General features: G+C 41.6%; 1 protein-coding gene across 1 annotated transcript in view; it reads left to right on the top strand.

The window, feature by feature from the left end:
- The window catches only part of LOC149305704 (uncharacterized), a 93,703-nt gene that overhangs the window by 28,471 nt on the left and 44,006 nt on the right, over positions 1 to 21,226 (top strand). Inside the window, exons 11-20 of the mRNA XM_089477300.1 lie at positions 4,351 to 4,394; positions 4,763 to 4,816; positions 4,997 to 5,050; positions 6,373 to 6,426; positions 7,397 to 7,441; positions 12,914 to 12,967; positions 14,353 to 14,406; positions 14,850 to 14,894; positions 15,120 to 15,149; positions 16,596 to 16,649. Of these exons, the coding sequence (XP_089333426.1) occupies positions 4,351 to 4,394; positions 4,763 to 4,816; positions 4,997 to 5,050; positions 6,373 to 6,426; positions 7,397 to 7,441; positions 12,914 to 12,967; positions 14,353 to 14,406; positions 14,850 to 14,894; positions 15,120 to 15,149; positions 16,596 to 16,649 (488 nt within the window). The remainder of the gene's footprint in view (positions 1 to 4,350; positions 4,395 to 4,762; positions 4,817 to 4,996; positions 5,051 to 6,372; positions 6,427 to 7,396; positions 7,442 to 12,913; positions 12,968 to 14,352; positions 14,407 to 14,849; positions 14,895 to 15,119; positions 15,150 to 16,595; positions 16,650 to 21,226) is intronic.

Raw genomic sequence — 21,226 nt, 5'->3', positions numbered from 1 at the left:
TGCAAATAAGGGAGAAGGGTGAAGAATAAGGGAGAAGAAGATAAAACAATGGGTGGTTTCATTGGAGGGGATAGACTGGGAACAGGTGTGGAAAGCTTGTAATTGAAGTGAATGGTGTAAAATACATAAATAAATTAACAGAACTGTTTTGTTGCTGATGTTACAATAAATGTTGTGGTGATTCATCTTATTAATACTCGTGTTCTTGTTACAGGGACAAGTTCAGGCTGCAAAAGGAGAAAAAGGAGACCAGGTAACACATAATATATACCCCAGGCCACTATCGTTGGGGCACAACCAGCACCCCGGCATGGGGTCTGGGCAAGCGTGGCCTCCCTGATCTGTCACAGGCCCTATCATTGACCCTCATGGCCCACTCATAGCGTCAGCCAATACCACTTATGCTGGAAGCCTACTTCACTTATCTACCACTTTTAAGTGTCTAACACCCTAACTTCAGATTTGGACATCCTGCCCTCGCCCCGTCCTTTGAGGCTTTAGGCACTTGGTGCTTAAGAGCAAGATGGCTGCATTGGGGGGGTGGGGGTGTAATAGGGGGTAGGCAACATAACAGTCCTTACCCTTGCATTGGGGTATATTAGACATCAGAGAGAAGTGGATTTGTGGCAAACTTACCTACACCTTTAGCTATTGTATTTTTGTAAAGCTCTATCTTTAAAGTACATTTTCGTATCAATTGAAAATTACAGCCCTTATCCCCCTTTGATTTTTTTTTTACTATCTTTTAACATCCTTTACAAGCGTTAAGCGGTGGAATGCAATTACTCAAGTACCCTGTCAAGTACACAGCTCCTTTGTTAAGTTTAAATTTAGTCTATTTTAAGAACGAAGCTCCTGTTCTAGACTAAAGCAACTCATAAAGTTATCTTACCCTCCGCAAAACAGCAGGATTGAATGACATCTTTAAAAAAAAAACTAGGAAATATTATCTGTCCGCCAGGTTCTAAATCTTTACTCTGGATACTTGCTGTTATTGCATAAATATTCAAAAGGAAATCCTTTTTGTCTACAAAAAAGTTGGTTGGGTTGCATGGAAGTTTAGTTTTTAGTTTAAAACCTTGTGAAAAAAACTTCCAACAGCGAATAATTCTTAATTCACAGAATACGCTCCATACTCCGTATACTCTCACACACACACTCCAACACTATATACCAACACACGCTAACACAATACACTACCAAATGCATACTCACAATAACACTATACACTTACACATACCTACACACCCATACTCACTCTAACACTATAGACTTACGCATACCTACACACCCATACTCACTGTAACACTATACACTCACACATACCTACACACCGATACTCACTGTAACACTATACACTCACACATACCTACACACCCATACTCACTGTAACACTATACACTCACACATACCTACACACCCATACTCACTGTAACACTATACACTCACACATACCTACACACCCATACTCACTCTAACACTATAGACTTACGCATACCTACACACCCATACTCACTGTAACACTATACACTCACACATACCTACACACCCATACTCACTCTAACACTATAGACTTACGCATACCTACACACCCATACTCACTGTAACACTATACACTCACACATGCCTACACACCCATACTCACTGTAACACTATACACTTACACATACCTACACACTCATACTCACTGTAACACTATACACTCACACATACCCACACACTCATACTCACTGTAACACTATACACTCACACATACCTACATACCCATACTCACTGTAACACTATACACTCACACATACCTACACACTCATATTCACTGTAACACTATACACTCACACATACCTACATGCCCATACTCCCATACTCACTGTAACACTATACACTCACACATACCTACATACCTACACACTTATATTCACTGTAACACTATACAATTACATACACACTCTGATCATCACTGCCACTCTCACAGCTCTCCCTCCTTCTTACCTTGCAGAGAGCCCTGTCTTCCCTGCATAATGTGACCTCCACTGGGCACCTCGGTTACTGGGCACCTGGGTGATGTACATCGGCGGCACCCGCCTTAGCGTTTCCCGTGAAAATTTACCTATGCGATATAATGCGCCAGCTTAGCACTTCTTGTTGGAGATATTTTGCAGGATTTGGCAAAAAAATAGATATTACCTTAAAAAAAATTATCTCAGTGGGATTGACAAAAACTTCAAATAACTACATTAAAAAAATTTAAAGAAATCACAATTCTGCAAATGTATTAACAGGCAAAATATTTTCTTATGGGTGCTCCAGCAGGAAGTGGATAGTCATGTAATTTCCATGGTTTTGTTTATTTAAATTTTTGTACAGAAATTGCAACCATTAACTATTGAAAGATAATATTTTACAATTTAGAATTTCAAATGCTATTGAAGCTAAAATCCACTGGTGGTGTCTGGCTCCCTGTTTTTGTGTGCATCCCCCATTTGTTTATTTTCTTCAAGGTGCCATTAGTTGGGTCTCCACTGAATTCATGACTCTTGCTGTGTGTTTCCCAATGTAAAGAAATAAGAAGAAATATCTTTAGCCACAATGAAAAAAAAAATGCATTGTTAAAATGCAACTTTGACCTTTTGTGAGTTTTTTGAGAGCCGGTAAGGTCTTTCTTGACACATAAGAGATTTGATTTGGTTGGGAAACTATCGAAACAGCGAGTAAGGGAGTTGAAATGATACCCCATGGACACCCACCGCGCTGTTTTGCTTGTCTTCTACTGTTCCCTAAATCATATGAAAAATGTATATACAATTCTCAGAGCTCAGATACTACTGAAAACTGGTGATGCCCCGCTATGGGATAGTAACAATAGTAGAAAACAACTGATGCATCGAAAAAGGATACTCAGTGGGGAATTTCTGGCAGCATGGGGCAAGAGGTCAGTTGCCCCCTGGGTTGCTCTGACTTGAAGATGTGGGGCCACTACTGGAGACATAGGATAGTGAGGCCTAAGCGTGCTGTCTACATATTACTGGACAACTTGGCTGGGCTTGTCCCCTAGGTTGAACATTGCCTGTCCTCCCCTGGTCCACTCTGGTGGAAAACAGTATTCGCTTAGAGTCTTTAGTCATTGTTGATTGGGCCAACATTGACAAGGATGTAAAGTTACGTAAGCTTTCCGGACCTCAGTGATCACTCGGTGTCCTCTTGGTCTAAATCCAATGTTCTTATCACTTACTTAGGAAGTGCAAAAAATCATGAAGGGTGTAGAGCAGATTCTCCAAGATTGGAAAAAAAGTCATTAATCTTACTTAAAAACATAGACAAAGAGAGAATGTTACGAGTCTAACGCGAACCATTGTGTCCGATCGTGGGAACTCTGCCCACATCATCAGATGTTACGTAGATTAGCCCAGGGCCAACGTACAATGAATAAAACCATCTGAAAAAAGATATTATTCTGATATCTTTCAAAATAAACTGCAACGAATTCATTAACTTCACAACAAACATTAACATAAAACATAAAAAAATCTAACGTAACGATTACAAAATAAAGGAATTGGCCAATATCAGATCATTTTTCATCTCCAAAGGTATGGAATGAGGCATAAGGAAAAGAAAGGTGATAAACATTATGTTTAGGTTTAAACTTGGTGAAATCACAGGCATGTTTAAAGATCAACGCGTTGAAAATCCACATCCATCTTCAGCCTAGAAGTCTTCAAAGAGCTCGATGACCAAATTTCATGTTTCATTTAGCAAGAAAAAAAAATTCATCTGTTTCAACCCTTGGAATTCTGGAATGAATTAAAAAAAACCTCATAGAGCGCTTTCTAATCGTAATAGTCAGCTGGTGGAAAGAAATGCGATGAATGTTTGACAATTCTTGTGGTTTTAGCTACAGGTAAAAAAAAAAAAGGTTTGCTAGACAACTAGTGAACAGCTGTAAATGGATGATTTAAAATGAATATTAAAAAACAAAAAACAAAGGAGACAAGACAAATGTAGACAGTCCTGACAGTATGGGCTTAACATTATAACTATAAGCAATTATATCCAACTGTCAGACTATATCCAACCAGACTTAGAGTGTCATGGCCGCCATCGCCAGCCAGGCCCTGTACCTATCCCATGCATATATACTGTAACTATAACATATTATTTACTTGTAGTTTCGTGGAATCCACAGCTCTATATCATTAGAATGGTGTTACTTGGTCTTCGGTTGCCGTGATGCTTCCAGTCTTGGGAGACCCTAGTTGCCTAGAACTGTGGCAGTGTGGTAGCTATGTCAACCAGGGACCCATTTAGGAATCCCAATCCTGATAAAAATCTTTTCGTTCTAGGGTGAAGAAGGGAAAGTAGGACCTCCAGGCAGTAAAGGGGAAAGAGGAGAGAAGGTAAGGCTCATTTTTTTAAAGCTTTTGGTTTGTGATGTTTATTGTATTTAGATTTACTTACTTTATTATACAGATTTGACAACCTTATATATTTAATACATGACCTAATAAAAACCGAACAATGCCTCCATGGTTAAACCGAGGCAACTCAGGACTTCAATATGGCAGCTTTCATAAAAAAACTATAATGCACACTTTACAATATAAAACAAACTCACCTTCGTTAGAACTGCTATTTAATTATTATTTATGGGAAGACTCTCCACCAGTGCAAAGAAAGCTTCCTCCATCACGGTGATGTCAACAAATTGTATTTTATTTTTTATTGCTGTCAAGATTTTTTGTCCACCTTTCCTCTTGTTCTTTAGGGGTCCCTGGGTCTCCCTGGTCCTTTTGGAAGAGATGGGGCAAAAGGAGAGAGGGTGAGATTTCTTATATTAAGAATTATAATACCAAAAAAAACTTATTGAACTATATTCTTTTTGTGTTATACATTTAATTTTCTGATTGGTTCTACATTGTTTTTTTTTGTGTTTTTTTTTTTTTTAATGAAACACATGACAAACTCAAACAATATTGTAACGTAGTATGTTCTCTTTCAGGGAGATAAAGGCGAGAATGGTGAAATTGGCATAGCTGGCCCACCCGGTCCCATGGTAGGTCTATAACTATTCTTAGCTTAATATCGCTCATGAACATCCAAGGAAAAAAAAAATTTTTTTTTACTATGTGTCGACTGACCGTGAACAATATTGCGAATCCATCTGTGAACGTCAAGTCGATGAATTCCAACCTGATGGTAAAGTCTCAATACAGTTAGCGTGGTCCTAGCGTGGTCCTAGTAGTCCTCAACATATACAATGCAAAAGGTCAATGAGATCATACATGTCCTTCTAAGCCCAGAACCAATATGGAAACAAAGAGTTATTATTAGGTAAATTTTGTTTTCAAAGCAATGTGGCTTAATTGGATTAAATATTGAAACAAGGTGTACTTTGGTGGGAATCGACCTAATTCCTTCCACAGCAGTGGTTGGCCGATTGCACCTAACCCTATGGCCAAAGAAGATGGTAGCAACAGTATCTAAAGCATCTCTCTATAGCATTACCAAGATAAGATGGTACATCAAGGGGATGACCATTTAATATAAAATCTAGCAGGTTCCCGGAGGAACTCGGCCAACATACTGGGTTCCCTGCTTGTTCAGAGGTGTCACATATATTCTGACCCATCTTGAGGAGCAAACTTCAATGTTTAGGATACTGGTGTCCTGCCAGGTTGTCCGTGAAAGAAATTGGGTTGTCATCCTCCTGAAAATCAGCAATGGATATATAACGACTACCTTTCACAGCTTCTGTGACATCGAGTGACTCAGAAGCAAAAACTATAAAATGATGTCAGGCGAGGGGCGATAAATATAATGTCTTTATGTGCCGTGAAATTCCGTTTCAATTAAAATTCTGCCGATTCCAGGAAGTCCGTAAGAGACAAAATAGAAAACAAAAACATTTGTCTCAGATAAATTGGAAGAGAGCGTTGTCGGAGCCCAGTGTACTGTAGACTTCATTATCCCCGAGCTGGCCATCGGTGGCAGACACTGATATGGAACTGGATTTAATCCAGAAAACTCCGTCAAGTGTGAAGGCAGGATTGATGGTGAAAAATGGGATTTTCTGCTCTGCGACTTGCAGGAAATGATGTCGGTTCTGGGAAAGGCGAAAGAAACAATCCCATTTTGTTGTTTTATTTTCTAATGAACATGTATCACTGTGTGAAAAAACACATCCTTTTTTGTGTGTCTTGTGTTTGAAGATTAGAATCCTGATAAACATTCTGTAAGCATTAAGTAATACTGGCTCCTGGGGGTTCCAAAATGTAATTCTATGACAAATAATAATATAATTACAGATATATTAGTATATCAAGTTAACGAAGTCTACTGGTAAATTTATAACATATATATTTTTTATATTTAAAGGGATTAGAAGGACCCAGGGGACCACAGGGCCCACCAGGCCAAACCGGATTGCCGGTAAGTCACAGTTCCCACAGCCTGTAAGAGGGTAATTTCCAAATGGAGCATGGCCCGAGCCTCAAGGACAAACGCTTCTTATGTCACCATCTCAGGGGGACCTCAGGGCTGACTTTTGGGAGAATATAATGGAACCTGATGGCAATGGACTTCCATATTCTGTTCTTAGTTGATGAGATGCAGAGTTGCTTGGCGCTATCCATTCGCAAGCACAATAGCCCGTCTAGCCAATAATGGTACCATCTACATGCGTGGATCATAGTTGGGATCCATTATGATTCCGCTGGCCGTGGAGTTGGTGGCATTAAAGAAGGTCCTGCATTTGGCAATATTTTAATACATAGAGGACTTAACCCCTTAAGGACAATTGGCGGTCCCTAAACCCATTGAAAACAATGCATTTTGAGCCCGTACATGTACGGGCTTTGTCATTAAGGGGTTAAACTTGAACAAATCTACTCCTGAGCTAATGTAAGGTTGGCATTAAAGATCCTCAGGCATTATAAGGTTGGACGTGTTTGGTAATACCCACTTACCTCTTACAAAATACCATTCTGGAAAATAGAATATGTTTTAACATAATATATACATTTAAATTGTTGGTGAGTTGCTTTCTTTCGTAAATATAGCTTTTCTGGGAACAAGTTTAATAAGCGATGAAGTAACAGACTTTACTATTATCTTTTTCTATGTTTTTATTATTCTAAGGAACCTTATTTTATGGCTAATTATTGGCCAATAATAAAATAGTTTGCATAAAAATGAATTACCTCTAGATTTCCAGCTCTTAACAACTTAATAACACGATCCACCCTGTATCCTAATTTTACAAATGAGTCTTGGAATCTTTAGAATTCTTGTGGCAGAAGAACTGATTCCTCTTAACATGGTTTTTCCAGCCCTAATGAACTATATTCCAACTGTGTGTTTGTAATACCTGTATTTGAATATCAACTTTTTGTTGCTGCAGGGCTTACAAGGTGAAAGAGGAGAGAGGGGTTCAAGAGGAGAAAAGGTAATAGCCTATACCAACATTATATAAGTTGGCTTTTATGGGTTCTGTACATTCATTTGAGTCTTCTAAGACTGGCCAACTACATGTTCTCGGAATTTTTATGAGTATTTTAATTTTATTTATGACAATAACTCCCCTACTACCAAAGTTTTACAAATATGTCATTTATCAGGAAACTATATGGCCTTTTTTGAATGTTCTACACCATGCTTGGTACCATCGCTGTTCCTTATCTTATCAGATATTTTATTTTTATAAGTAACTATCTGTCCCAAATCTTCTCTGCCCACGAGAATGGAGATCCACCATCCCCTGCCAGGTTTTGGCTGCGTTTTAATTCTTTCATACCCTGTCGGTAGAGCAGAAGACGGAGAGTCACGTAAGCCTTCGGGACCTCAGAAGATCACTTTTGCAGATGGCGTTCCATCTGATGAGAGAGTCCCCGAGAGCTTCTGTGATTCTATGTGTTGGGGTGTAACATAAACTAATCACCGCCGAGTATTTGAGGTCTACCAACAAATCAAGTGTAAGGTTTACAAGATATGATTAAATTGCAAGCCATTCCTGAAATACACCCAACGGGGGAGAGCTTATCAGGAAGTCTGTGTAACTTATGTGTATCTTTTGTTATTATTATTCATCTTAAAGGAGATCTCTTACACATTTTTTTCTTAAACCTAGTATCAGAGTATAAATGTTTTTAACAATACTTTTTCCTTTTTAACCCCTTAATGACAAAGCCCATACATGTACGGGCTCAAAATGCATTGTTTTTAATGCCCATTGTCCTTTAGGGGTTAAACCAGTTGTAGTTTTTGCCCCATAATATAATGTTTTCAGGCAGCTGCATATTAACTGTTGTGTTCTTGCTCTGTTATCTGAACCCCAATCTACTAAACACCCCGACTCCTTATCATACTGCATGTCGGGAACAATAGAATGGCTCAGTCTTAATCACCCAGTCAGACCCTTTGACTAATGAAAGTCTATGGAGGAACGGACTTCAAATCTAAAAGTCGATCGGTTGTTTCAGTTTTCCAAATTCTTCCAAATTTCAACAGGCAGAACACAAATTCTTGAATAATTGACATCATCATTATGACATCATATCTTGGCACTCTACCTTTAAAAAGGCATGCGATGCTGGGTGGACCTGGCGCGGCCCTCCATAGTGTTAATGGGTTGGTGGAGGAGATCAGTGAGCTTCAGTAGGCTCCATGTTAAGAGGCAGAGAAACTTTCGCCCTCCTGGACTTAACTCTGCTGATCTTATCACCATAGAAACCAGTGGTCGTTGTTATGGAGATTAAGACTACCTTTTAACAAATTCACTTTAAAAAGTGGCTGAAGGCTAGACGGCAGGGCATGGTCCTTGTATAGTTGTTTTTTTATTAGTTACCCACCCAATGTTTAAACTGTACAGCGCTGCACAATATGTTAGCACTTAATACTTAAAAATAATGATAATAGTGAAGTCGATGAGTTGAAGCAGCGGCTGTCCAGCAAAAGGGCAATTGGCTCAATTCTTTATGGCGGAGGAGCTTTCGTTCCCTCGGAGACCAAACTCTTAACATTACATTTATTTATCAGTGTCTAGTTGAATGGGATCGATACAGAATAATACTGAAGCAGGATATTAAATGGTTAAATTAAACACAATAAGGTATTCTTCAGCTAGAAGAGCTAGTCAGCCTAATGTGTGGTTTACCACTGCCCCCTACTGGCGCTTGACTGAATGACGACAATCCATATGTTTTTTTTTCTGAAGGATTACGGTATTTTGTTTTTTTATTTTTGCTATAATGTTGTAGATGTATATGACAAAACAGATAAGCCCCTAAAGTTTTACCTTTCCAAGACATCGGTGTTCCCCCCCCAAATCAATCAAACAAGTGAGCAAAAACACACACGGCATTAATAACGCTTGATGTATAAATAACAGGGCTGTGGATACGTACACGTGTGACTTGTCTGAGCGTGTAATGTGGATAGTCTGGATGGAGGGTCCGAGTCCTGGTATGGGCTTGTAAGGCTATACCTGCCAAGTGTCTCTTCTTAGAGGGAACAGTCCCTCTTCAGGACCAAAATCCCTGTGTCCCATTCTGAAGGTAGCATATCCCTACCAAAAACATTGGAGCATCTCATGCTTTGCCCTGATTTCTATTGCATTCTCAACAATTTTCTCTTATGAACTCTTTTTCTTTTTCCTCTTCTCTCTCCCTATATTCTTCTATAATTTCCCTCTCTCTCTCCTCTCCCTCTCTCCCCCTCTTTCTCTCTCTGCTTTTCTGTCACACACTCTCCCTCTCTCTCCCCCTCTCCCGATTTCTATCTCCCTCTCAGTCTCTCTACATCTCTCTCTCTTTCTCAATTATTGTGCTCATCCTATTGAGTTTTTGTCGGGAACACGTAATTGCCACGTGACACAAAAGCATACACTGATGGGCTGTTGCCAAGGAAACTGTAAAAACTTCTTAAACGTTTCTGTGCTGTTTTTATGTGATGGAAAGAACAAAATGTTAGATCTCCTAATATCTATATTCATGCCATATGAAAATATACCTCTATTAGTCAAGGAGAACATGGAGTCTGATACCTTCATTGCAGAGCCAATGCAGAGAAAGATGTACATAAAATACATAAGCATTCAGGACCTCAGAGGTCTCTTCTTCAGATGGTAAGACATATTTATTCAGAATATTTTGGTTTTGGCAGATTGACCAGAATTGCAACAATTGTCCCTATTCTGTAGCCATTGACATTGAGTATCATTCATCTGACCCGATGGCAGTGAGTGGGGTGCGTTATCCTGTCTAGCCAGTGTGTCAGTGCGCTGGTTCCCAGTATAAATGAATAATCCACCTGGTATACGGACAGCCGCAGTGGGCGTCCGGAGCTCACTATTCATTGGGATTTCAAACATCAGAGACGATAGTCATTTACAGCATTAACCCCGTCTGCGCTGGGTTTCTCATCCGTCACATCTTATTTTAATGGACAAAAACAAGGACCCCCTTATCTTAACTATACATTATACAGGGTTGGCTTGGCCCTTCTTGTAGGAGAAGCTCCCGGAGGTCAGCCTTTCATAATCTGGACTCAAGTGAAGGAGTTCAACCTCACAACAATTTATGGTTTACTCAATAAACCCCAAAATATGTTTCTGTGGTTGCTCAGTGACTATAAATCACAAGATGCTTCACCACTCTGTATGAAGCAAATTATGGGCATCCTTCAGCTGCCGTTCATCAGAACTACAATTCCCATCATCCCCAGGTTTTAGGAGACTGGCTGTGCCCCTCAGTGTGTGGGGGGGGGGACATCAGTGAAAATAGAGATTATATATATTATATCGGATTATAAAATGTATCGCCCTCTAAAGATGTCATCCCTTAGTTGATGTATAAAACCTCGAAGATGAGACCTCCGAGGTCCCAAGTGCTTTTTTCCCATAAAAGGTATTTTAGAAATATCAATTTTTTTAAGGAATTACATCAGGTTCGCTGACAAGCAGGGGCGGAACTAGAAACCACAGGGCCCTGGTGCGAAAATTGCCCTGGGGCCCCCAACAGCTTGTCCGTGCCATCATTGCCCTCAAACAGCTTACACATCCATGCTCATACATAAACATATACACACATACAATTACACATCCATCCCCCCACACAATGACACATCCATGCTCTCACACACACACAATTACACATCCATGCTCACACACACACAATTACACATTCATGCTCACACACACAATTACACATTCATGCTCACACACACAAATACACATTCATGCTCACACACACACAAATACACATTCATGCTCACACACACAATTACACATTCATGCTCACACTGTGCGAGCAGCCTTGGCTTTTCCGCAGGGTCCTGTGACATAATGTGCACTCGATACACTCCTGTCTCCCCATGCCGGTTCAAAATTGTTTAGAAAGGGGCCTTACCACCTGGCGGCCCAGGTCGGAAGGGCCCTTTCTAAACCATTTTGAATCAGTAAGAGGAGAGAGGAACAAGGGGTCGCACCGGGGCCCCTACAGTTACGCCGGTGCTGACAAGATTATTCATGGATTCCATTTGTAAGAACTCGCAGCAGGTGAGTTCATCTCTACAAACTCTTCCATCCAAAAGAATGAATCGAGAAATAATTCCATCAGTGGCGACGTTTGAAAGACGTTCGATTGCTACTCAGGACCTTTGGTAATTCAGATGTCAGAATGTGTTTCTAGCAAAAAGCCGAGACTTCAATCAGTATTCTGATGATCTCCAAAACACCTCAAAGAGAGAGTGTAAGGAACGCTCCGAGCCGCCGAAGGAAGATGGCTTGAAGTAGCAATATATTTCTTTTTATTGCGCTATCACACTCCAGTAGGGCTGGGAATTAGTTTTTTTTCTTCTTTTCCTGCAATGAGAATTGAATCTGAACTGAGCTGTGTAGCGGAGGATAACGCAATACATTGTATACATTCAAAAGGTCTTAATGTTACTTTGTATACAACCTATACATCATTCAAAGATTTGGGGTAACATAGAGACAAAAAATTTGTTGGCAGATCAGTCGTTGGTCTCGTCTTAGATTCAGGAGCCGTATGTCTATCCTATGCATATTTAATCCCCTCACTGTATTACCCTCTACCACTTCTGCTGGGAGGCTGTTCCATTTATCTGCGACACCCTCTCAGGGTACTAACGCATAAACTCTTGTTTACCCTACAGTTCACAGGTGTCAAGATTACTGTTTCCTGCCTAAAAGCAGATGTTAGGGCGTCTTATTACACACCATGACATCATTACTGCCCATGTTGTCATGCAACACTTGTAATGTCATGTTTACACTTTGTACAACGCTGCAGCATATGAAGCCGCCATATAGATCAATAAATACTAATAATTAGCTAGTAAGTGTTAAAAACAAAAATTCACAAACGGCTGGTCTGATTCGGACCGGGATGGTCCAGGTCGGACTGGTCCTTCGTCAACAATTTTGGATCTGCATGGGGAGGCAGGGGCGCACCCCGTTGAAAAGCCGAGGTTCCTCGCAGTGTGTGTAAGCATGTGTATGTGTGTTAGCGTCAGTGTGTAAGTGTGTATGCATGTGTCTGCCAGTGTGTATTTTGGAGGGGGCAAGGGGCCGAGGGGAGCCACTGGGTTTTATGTACCCCCGGGCCAGAAGGTGCCGGCCCTCCATTGCGCCCCCAGGCATATTTGTTTACCTAGTGTGATGTCACTAATCTCAGTGGGGCAATACTGTATCCAATGCCCTACCACAAAGCCAGGTTACTGGGTGACAGCCTGGGGCATTTACTTTGTACCGGCTTCTCCAGCGAGATACCTTCTTACGGGACGTGATCCATAGTACAGCGCAAAAAAAACATAAAAATGTTTTTAAAAAGTTTATTTTAAAGAGTAAAATATACAATTCGCTAATATATGAAATACTGTTGCATTTTTCATTTACCAGGGGGAGAGAGGAATTGATGGATTTCCTGGAAAGCCGGGGTCCGAGGGCAGAGAAGTAAGTAAATAATGTTAATAATGTTAATAATAACAATAATATCAACAATGGATATTTTAGCTAGAAATGAAGACGTATTAAGAGGTCTATGTACTATACTGTACTGTTCATTAAAGGTGCTGTTCCACCTAATCTGCTAAACGTAACCCCCTTGTAACTCCAGTAAATACCCCGTCAGAGGCATCATCCTTGTTGAATGCCCCGGAAGTAATTCTTTAATCATGTCCAATTTGGCCTTGTTCCTAATTTTGGCTGGGAACTCTTAATTGTCATGTGACAGAACAACAGTCACTGATGGGTGCTTGCCATGGAAAGTGAAAAATATTCTTAAAGGGTTCTATGATTATTTTTATTTTTTTAATGCAATTAAGCTTTTAGAGCAGGGGCGTCCGGCCTGCGGCCCTCCAGCTGCTGCAGGACTACATCTCCCATCCTCCTCAGCCAGCCCCTTTGCTGAAAGAGCATTAGGGGAGATGTAGTCCCGCAGCAGCTGGAGGGCCGCAGGTTGGACGCCCCTGCTTTAGAGGAAAGAATGAAATGACAGATCTGTTAAGATTTTTTTTGCCCAACATACAAGTAATGGAACACTGTCTTTAAATCAGATCTCCCATATTTCCTAAATACCGTATTCCACAGTTCTGTACCCAAAATAAACCTTTTTTTTAAGTGTAAAATGAAAGATTTAAGGTCAGAATAAGCAATGTGTATGCATTCGAATCCACGCACCCTCAGCATGCCTGGGAACTTTCTAAACGAGCTGATCTTGAGTCTCTTTAAGTATTAACCCTGTAATGGCTAACATGCAGAGTCTATGTAGCAACCCATCTAACGTGTTAACCAAATGACGCTAATACCGGTCGCCATGGAAACCTTGACTTATTTATTATTATTTAAAGATACTCTTAATCGAGTCACCTGCATTCAAGCAGGAATAACAGCCATGAAATACTGGTAGTTATAGCACTAATCGGAAGGATCAGATATTATCAGATCAAAATGGAATAGGAGGAAGTCCGCTGTGTGTGACCCTGAGAATCTGCCTCATTTACCCCGTGGTCCTGGAATTGGGGCGAAATCGCTTAGACTCAGACTGAGAGCTCCCAAGTTCTTCTTATCTAAAGCAGGTGGATCTCAGCTCTGGGTCATGTATTAAAAAAATCAATACATTGTTTTTTTCAGGTAAGGATACAGAGACTTCTTATCATATATTGGAATGGCTCGGTCTTAATCACCATGCCTGACACTCTGACTAATAAAAGTCTATAGAGAAATAGAGGAATATTTTTATTTTTTTTTATGTCTGGAAACTATGCATTTAATGAGACATTTGTGTATAAATGTAACCTTCATGTAACCTTCATAATCACGATTCTCTTGTGTCTTAGGGTCTTAAAGGCAGCGCTGGACCACCCGGTGTCCCGGGCATTAAAGGAGACAGGGTAAGTGTTAAGCATAGATGCGTGCATTAACTCTTTGTGTGACAGCAGGGTAAGCATCTCCATAGCTCGTCCATCGAATGGTCCTATAGAAAGCAAGTAGTAGTGGATACATGGATACAGTCTATGGTCTATGGATACAGTTTTACTACATTTGATGCTACTGAATAGAACCAAAGTAAGACCCAGGTGATGCCTCAACTACATATATGGTTTAAATATGTAAATTAAATCTATTTCAAAATTGGAGAAATGTTAGAACGTGATCTAAAACTAGAGGGTCAGAGGCTGAGAGAGTAGTAGATAAGTGGAACAGCCTCCCAATGAATTTGCAAACTGCTATGGAGTTCATCCTCACAGTTACTGATACGGTCCTAATGTTTGGGGGCTGTAGTGTCCTTAGGGTGTCCGTACGCTGTTGATGGATATTTTCTCATGGTTTACAGGGTGACAAAGGAGAAGCTGGACCACCAGGACTGCCAGGGAATGTTGTAAGGATTACGTACAAGCTTATTATTTTTTAATTATTTATATTATTTTTATATAAATAACGCAAAATGTAATTGTTCTATAGATAAATATAAATGTGTGTATATATATATATATATATATATATATATATATAACTATCCTAAACCCTACAATGTTAAAGGACAATAAAATAATGTATAATGCTTTAAAAACAAATAAAAAAAAAAATTATTTTATTATTTTAGGTTCAGATGGAAGGACTAAAAGGTGAACAGGTAAGAGCTTTTTATTAGTTTTGCATCAAACATCCTGAAATTCCGTGCGCGGGAAATAAAATACCCTGCATGGAATCCCTGGGATATTTCATTTCTGAGGAATGCGTTGGTTACTGGAAATAAAATCTAATGGAATCTGGAAGCGTTCTAATATTTACCAACTTTTCCTGCACCAGGACACTGGAGTGTGTATGAGGTCATGGGTGACATCATACCCAACCCATGGAACACTGGATCTGCTCTCACAATACTAATTGTAATACTAAAGGCAGAAATTCTTGCAGGCAGCACCGACAAACAAGACATAAGACAGGTATTCAGGATCAAGGTAGCCAATTCAGGACTCTTAGCAGCTATGAATTGTTGACCACCACATAGATGACGTAGAAGGTTTAGATTTAAGACTCTGGTAACAGCGAGGCTGCGGAAGAAACTCAAGGGGTGTAGCGTAATGGCTTCCCGAGACCTGGGGCCAGGGCCGGCCCGACAATGGAGCCGAGTGGGGCAGCCGCTCCAGGCGGCACTTTTGAAGGGGCGGCACTTCGCCGCTCCAAGCCCTTTTTTTTTTTCTTTCTTTCTAAAGAGAAAGAGAGAGAAAGGGGCGCCGAGTGGTTTTCGATTACCAAGCTGTCAGTACCCGCTCGGCGCCCCTCGCTCTCTCCTCTGCGGCGAGTCTCCCTGTTCGGTCTCGGTGCCGGCTTGTAATGCTGAGTGCTGGAAGATTTCCTCATAGCCGGCACCGAGACCGAACAGGGAGACTCGCCGCAGGACTGCTGAAAGGTAAGTACAAGGGGGGGGGGAGGAAGGGTAGATAATATGGGGGGGGGGGTAGATAATGGGGGGGGCGGCAGGGACGGAGGGAGAGGAAGGGTAAAAAAGGGGGGGGGGCGGCATTTTAAAATTCGCCCCAGGCGGCATTTTGCCTTGGGCCGGCTCTGCCTGGGGCCCCTCTGCACCACAGTGGCCCTATGTTACTCCCATGCCTGGGCGTTTATGTATCAAAAGCTATTTTTGTGCAAAAGTTTTAAAAATGAGCCTTAAAAAATACCACGCAGTGGAATGTTGCTACTTTAAGTGAGGCGCGGAACTCTTACTTAATACTGAACGACCTGGAAATTAATATAATTTATTATTTTTTTAAGCAGTGATATTTTAGATTTTTAGAGAAATAAAAATACAATAAAAAAAATAAAACATAGCATTATATACCATGTTGTTGAAAATGTGTAAAATTATAATAATGATAACAAAGCGCTTGATGCATCAAACTTCATAATTTTAACATTGGTACATTATTTTAATTAATAATGGTATTTTTTATGAATTGAGCAATTGTTGTTATGTAAATGTTGACATGGATACCTTATTACCTGATCTGTTTGCTCCACGTAGCATCTGGAATTGTCATTTATTATACAAACAACATCATTTTGTTCTATTTTGCAGGGATTGCCTGGTCCTCGAGGTCCACAGGGTCTTATTGGACCACCTGGAGCAGTTGTGAGTGTTTATATATTTATATATATATTATTTTTTGAAAATTAATTTATTAATGGTGCCTTGTAGAGGGGAAAAAATGTAGGTACCACAGATAGGTCTCTAGGTTTGACCCGGAGTCTCTGGGTGAAGTACCGCAATTGGGGTCTCCGAGACGCAGTCTCCTTTCTCTGGGAAGGGGAGTGGTGTTGCCTAGTCCCGCCTACATAAATCATATCCCCCACCCACTAAAGGCTGCTTCCTGTGGATAGCCCTGCCCTTACGCATGACAAGCCCCACCTCCACGTGTGAATTGCCCCCCACTCACCAGAAGAGGGAGCACTTGCACTGGGAAGCCCCCAGACATGTACTTTAATTGTGGTTTATAAAGATGAGTTGTGAAGGGGTCAATAATAATAAAAATAATAATAATAAAATGAATTATTGTGAAAACTCACTACACTGGTGTATCAAATTATTACCCCCTGATGGGCCAACTGCTCCAGAGCTGGGAATTCTACGTTTTCGCACAGCCTTCTATCGCAAGCTGTATTCGATCGCTTTATTATACTACAAATATCTGCGAATATACTGTGAAAGAAGAAAAAACCCAAAACATTCTGAGAATAAAAGTTTCATTATTGGGCAATAAAACTAATAATTGTGCCTGTTTCAGGCATACAAAACATTCATACCACTTTAAAGAGTCAGTGCTTGAAGCTTAAGTGTCTTTAAATACATTTCAGATAGAAGGGTGATATGTTTGCAGACGTCGCCTTATTGACGATAGTTGCCCTCAGGGGCGGGCTGGGCCGGGGGGCAGGGGGGCAATTGCCCCCCAGGCCGCCCTAAATCCGGGCCGGTGGGCCGGACGGACGACCAGCAGACGAGCATTCAATGCGGCTGCGGCAGCAAAGTTAAAAACTAAGCGGCCGCGAGCAGGATTGAATGCGGCCGTCATGCGTACCTGGCGGGGGGGGGGGGGGGGGCGGTCCGCCCCGGCTGCCGCTCATCTGAGGGGTGCCACCATGCCGGCACGCCTCCAGAAACGATGCGCGCGGCAACTGTGGCTGTGCGCTGGGACTTGATGTCAAATCCCGGCGCACAACACTGAAGCCACGCCCACCGTCTGCCGCGCTCAGTACACCGGAAGGACAGGAAGAAGAAGAAGAAGAAGAGGAAGAGGAGGAAAAGTGAGAGTGAAAGAAGAAAAGGTAGGAGAGAGTGGATTAGTAAGTGTGAGAGTGATGGGTGTTATGCTGAATGTAAGTGTGTGAGAGTGATGGGTGTTATGCTGAATGTGAGTGTGTGAGAGTGATGGGTGTTATGCTGAATGTGAGTGTGTGAGAGTGATGGGTGTTATGCTGAATGTGAGTGTGTGAGAGTGATGGGTGTTATGCTGAATGTGAGAGTGATGGGTGTTATGCTGAATGTGAGTGTGTGAGAGTGATGGGTGTTATGCTGAATGTGAGTGTGTGAGAGTGATGGGTGTTATGCTGAATGTGAGTGTGTGAGAGTGATGGGTGTTATGCTGAATGTGAGTGTGTGAGAGTGATGGGTGTTATGCTGAATGTGAGTGTGTGAGAGTGATGGGTGTTATGCTGAATGTGAGTGTGTGAGAGTGATGGGTGTTATGCTGAATGTGAGTGTGTGAGAGTGATGGGTGTTATGCTGAATGTGAGTGTGTGAGAGTGATGGGTGTTATGCTGAATGTGAGTGTGTGAGAGTGATGGGTGTTATGCTGAATGTAAGTGTGTGAGAGTGATGGGTGTTATGCTGAATGTGAGTGTGTGAGAGTGATGGGTGTTATGCTGAATGTGAGTGTGTGAGAGTGATGGGTGTTATGCTGAATGTGAGTGTGTGAGAGTGATGGGTGTTATGCTGAATGTGAGTGTGTGAGAGTGATGGGTGTTATGCTGAATGTGAGTGTGTGAGAGTGATGGGTGTTATGCTGAATGTGAGTGTGTGAGAGTGATGGGTGTTATGCTGAATGTGAGTGTGTGAGAGTGATGGGTGTTATGCTGAATGTGAGTGTGTGAGAGTGATGGGTGTTATGCTGAATGTGAGTGTGTGAGAGTGATGGGTGTTATGCTGAATGTGAGTGTGTGAGAGTGATGGGTGTTATGCTGAATGTGAGTGTGTGAGAGTGATGGGTGTTATGCTGAATGTGAGTGTGTGAGAGTGATGGGTGTTATGCTGAATGTGAGTGTGTGAGAGTGATGGGTGTTATGCTGAATGTAAGTGTGTGAGAGTGATGGGTGTTATGCTGAATGTGAGTGTGTGAGAGTGATGGGTGTTATGCTGAATGTGAGTGTGTGAGAGTGATGGGTGTTATGCTGAATGTGAGTGTGTGAGAGTGATGGGTGTTATGCTGAATGTGAGTGTGTGAGAGTGATGGGTGTTATGCTGAATGTGAGTGTGTGAGAGTGATGGGTGTTATGCTGAATGTGAGTGTGTGAGAGTGATGGGTGTTATGCTGAATGTGAGTGTGTGAGAGTGATGGGTGTTATGCTGAATGTGAGTGTGTGAGAGTGATGGGTGTTATGCTGAATGTGAGTGTGTGAGAGTGATGGGTGTTATGCTGAATGTAAGTGTGTGAGAGTGATGGGTGTTATGCTGAATGTGAGTGTGTGAGAGTGATGGGTGTTATGCTGAATGTGAGTGTGTGAGAGTGATGGGTGTTATGCTGAATGTGAGTGTGTGAGAGTGATGGGCGTTATGCTGAATGTGAGTGTGTGAGAGTGATGGGTGTTATGCTGAATGTAAGTGTGTGAGAGTGATGGGTGTTATGCTGAATGTGAGTGTGTGAGAGTGATGGGTGTTATGCTGAATGTGAGTGTGTGAGAGTGATGGGTGTTATGCTGAATGTGAGTGTGTGAGAGTGATGGGTGTTATGCTGAATGTGAGTGTGTGAGAGTGATGGGTGTTATGCTGAATGTGAGTGTGTGAGAGTGATGGGTGTTATGCTGAATGTGAGAGTGATGGGTGTTATGCTGAATGTGAGTGTGTGAGAGTGATGGGTGTTATGCTGAATGTGAGTGTGTGAGAGTGATGGGTGTTATGCTGAATGTGAGTGTGTGAGAGTGATGGGTGTTATGCTGAATGTAAGTGTGTGAGAGTGATGGGTGTTATGCTGAATGTGAGTGTGTGAGAGTGATGGGTGTTATGCTGAATGTGAGTGTGTGAGAGTGATGGGTGTTATGCTGAATGTGAGTGTGTGAGAGTGATGGGTGTTATGCTGAATGTGAGTGTGTGAGAGTGATGGGTGTTATGCTGAATGTGAGTGTGTGAGAGTGATGGGTGTTATGCTGAATGTGAGTGTGTGAGAGTGATGGGTGTTATGCTGAATGTGAGTGTGTGAGAGTGATGGGTGTTATGCTGAATGTGAGTGTGTGAGAGTGATGGGTGTTATGCTGAATGTAAGTGTGTGAGAGTGATGGGTGTTATGCTGAATGTGAGTGTGTGAGAGTGATGGGTGTTATGTTGAATGTGAGTGTGTGAGAGTGATGGGTGTTATGCTGAATGTGAGTGTGTGAGAGTGATGGGCGTTATGCTGAATGTGAGTGTGTGAGAGTGATGGGTGTTATGCTGAATGTAAGTGTGTGAGAGTGATGGGTGTTATGCTGAATGTGAGTGTGTGAGAGTGATGGGTGTTATGCTGAATGTGAGTGTGTGAGAGTGATGGGTGTTATGCTGAATGTGAGTGTGTGAGAGTGATGGGTGTTATGCTGAATGTGAGTGTGTGAGAGTGATGGGTGTTATGCTGAATGTGAGAGTGATGGGTGTTATGCTGAATGTGAGTGTGTGAGAGTGATGGGTGTTATGCTGAATGTGAGTGTGTGAGAGTGATGGGTGTTATGCTGAATGTGAGTGTGTGAGAGTGATGGGTGTTATGCTGAATGTAAGTGTGTGAGAGTGATGGGTGTTATGCTGAATGTGAGTGTGTGAGAGTGATGGGTGTTATGCTGAATGTGAGTGTGTGAGAGTGATGGGTGTTATGCTGAATGTGAGTGTGTGAGAGTGATGGGTGTTATGCTGAATGTGAGTGTGTGAGAGTGATGGGTGTTATGCTGAATGTAAGTGTGTGAGAGTGATGGGTGTTATGCTGAATGTGAGTGTGTGAGAGTGATGGGTGTTATGCTGAATGTGAGTGTGTGAGAGTGATGGGTGTTATGCTGAATGTAAGTGTGTGAGAGTGATGGGTGTTATGCTGAATGTAAGTGTGTGAGAGTGATGGGTGTTATGCTGAATGTAAGTGTGTGAGAGTGATGGGTGTTATGCTGAATGTAAGTGTGTAAGAGTGATGGGTGTTATGCTGAATGTAAGTGTGTGAGAGTGATGGGTGTTATGCTGAATGTGAGTGTGTGAGAGTGATGGGTGTTATGCTGAATGTGAGTGTGTGAGAGTGATGGGTGTTATGCTGAATGTAAGTGTGTGAGAGTGATGGGTGTTATGCTGAATGTAAGTGTGTGAGAGTGATGGGTGTTATGCTGAATGTAAGTGTGTAAGAGTGATGGGTGTTATGCTGAATGTAAGTGTGTGAGAGTGATGGGTGTAATGCTGAATGTAAGTGTGTGAGAGTGATGGGTGTTATGCTGAAT

Source organism: Sceloporus occidentalis, unplaced genomic scaffold, assembly GCF_023333645.1.
Source record: "Sceloporus occidentalis isolate IW3139 unplaced genomic scaffold, rSceOcc1.0.p SCAF_11, whole genome shotgun sequence".
In the NCBI taxonomy this organism is placed as follows: Eukaryota; Metazoa; Chordata; class Lepidosauria; order Squamata; family Phrynosomatidae; genus Sceloporus; species Sceloporus occidentalis.
Note: the sequence above shows the minus strand (reverse complement) of the source record. Positions and strands in the feature narration are given on the sequence as shown.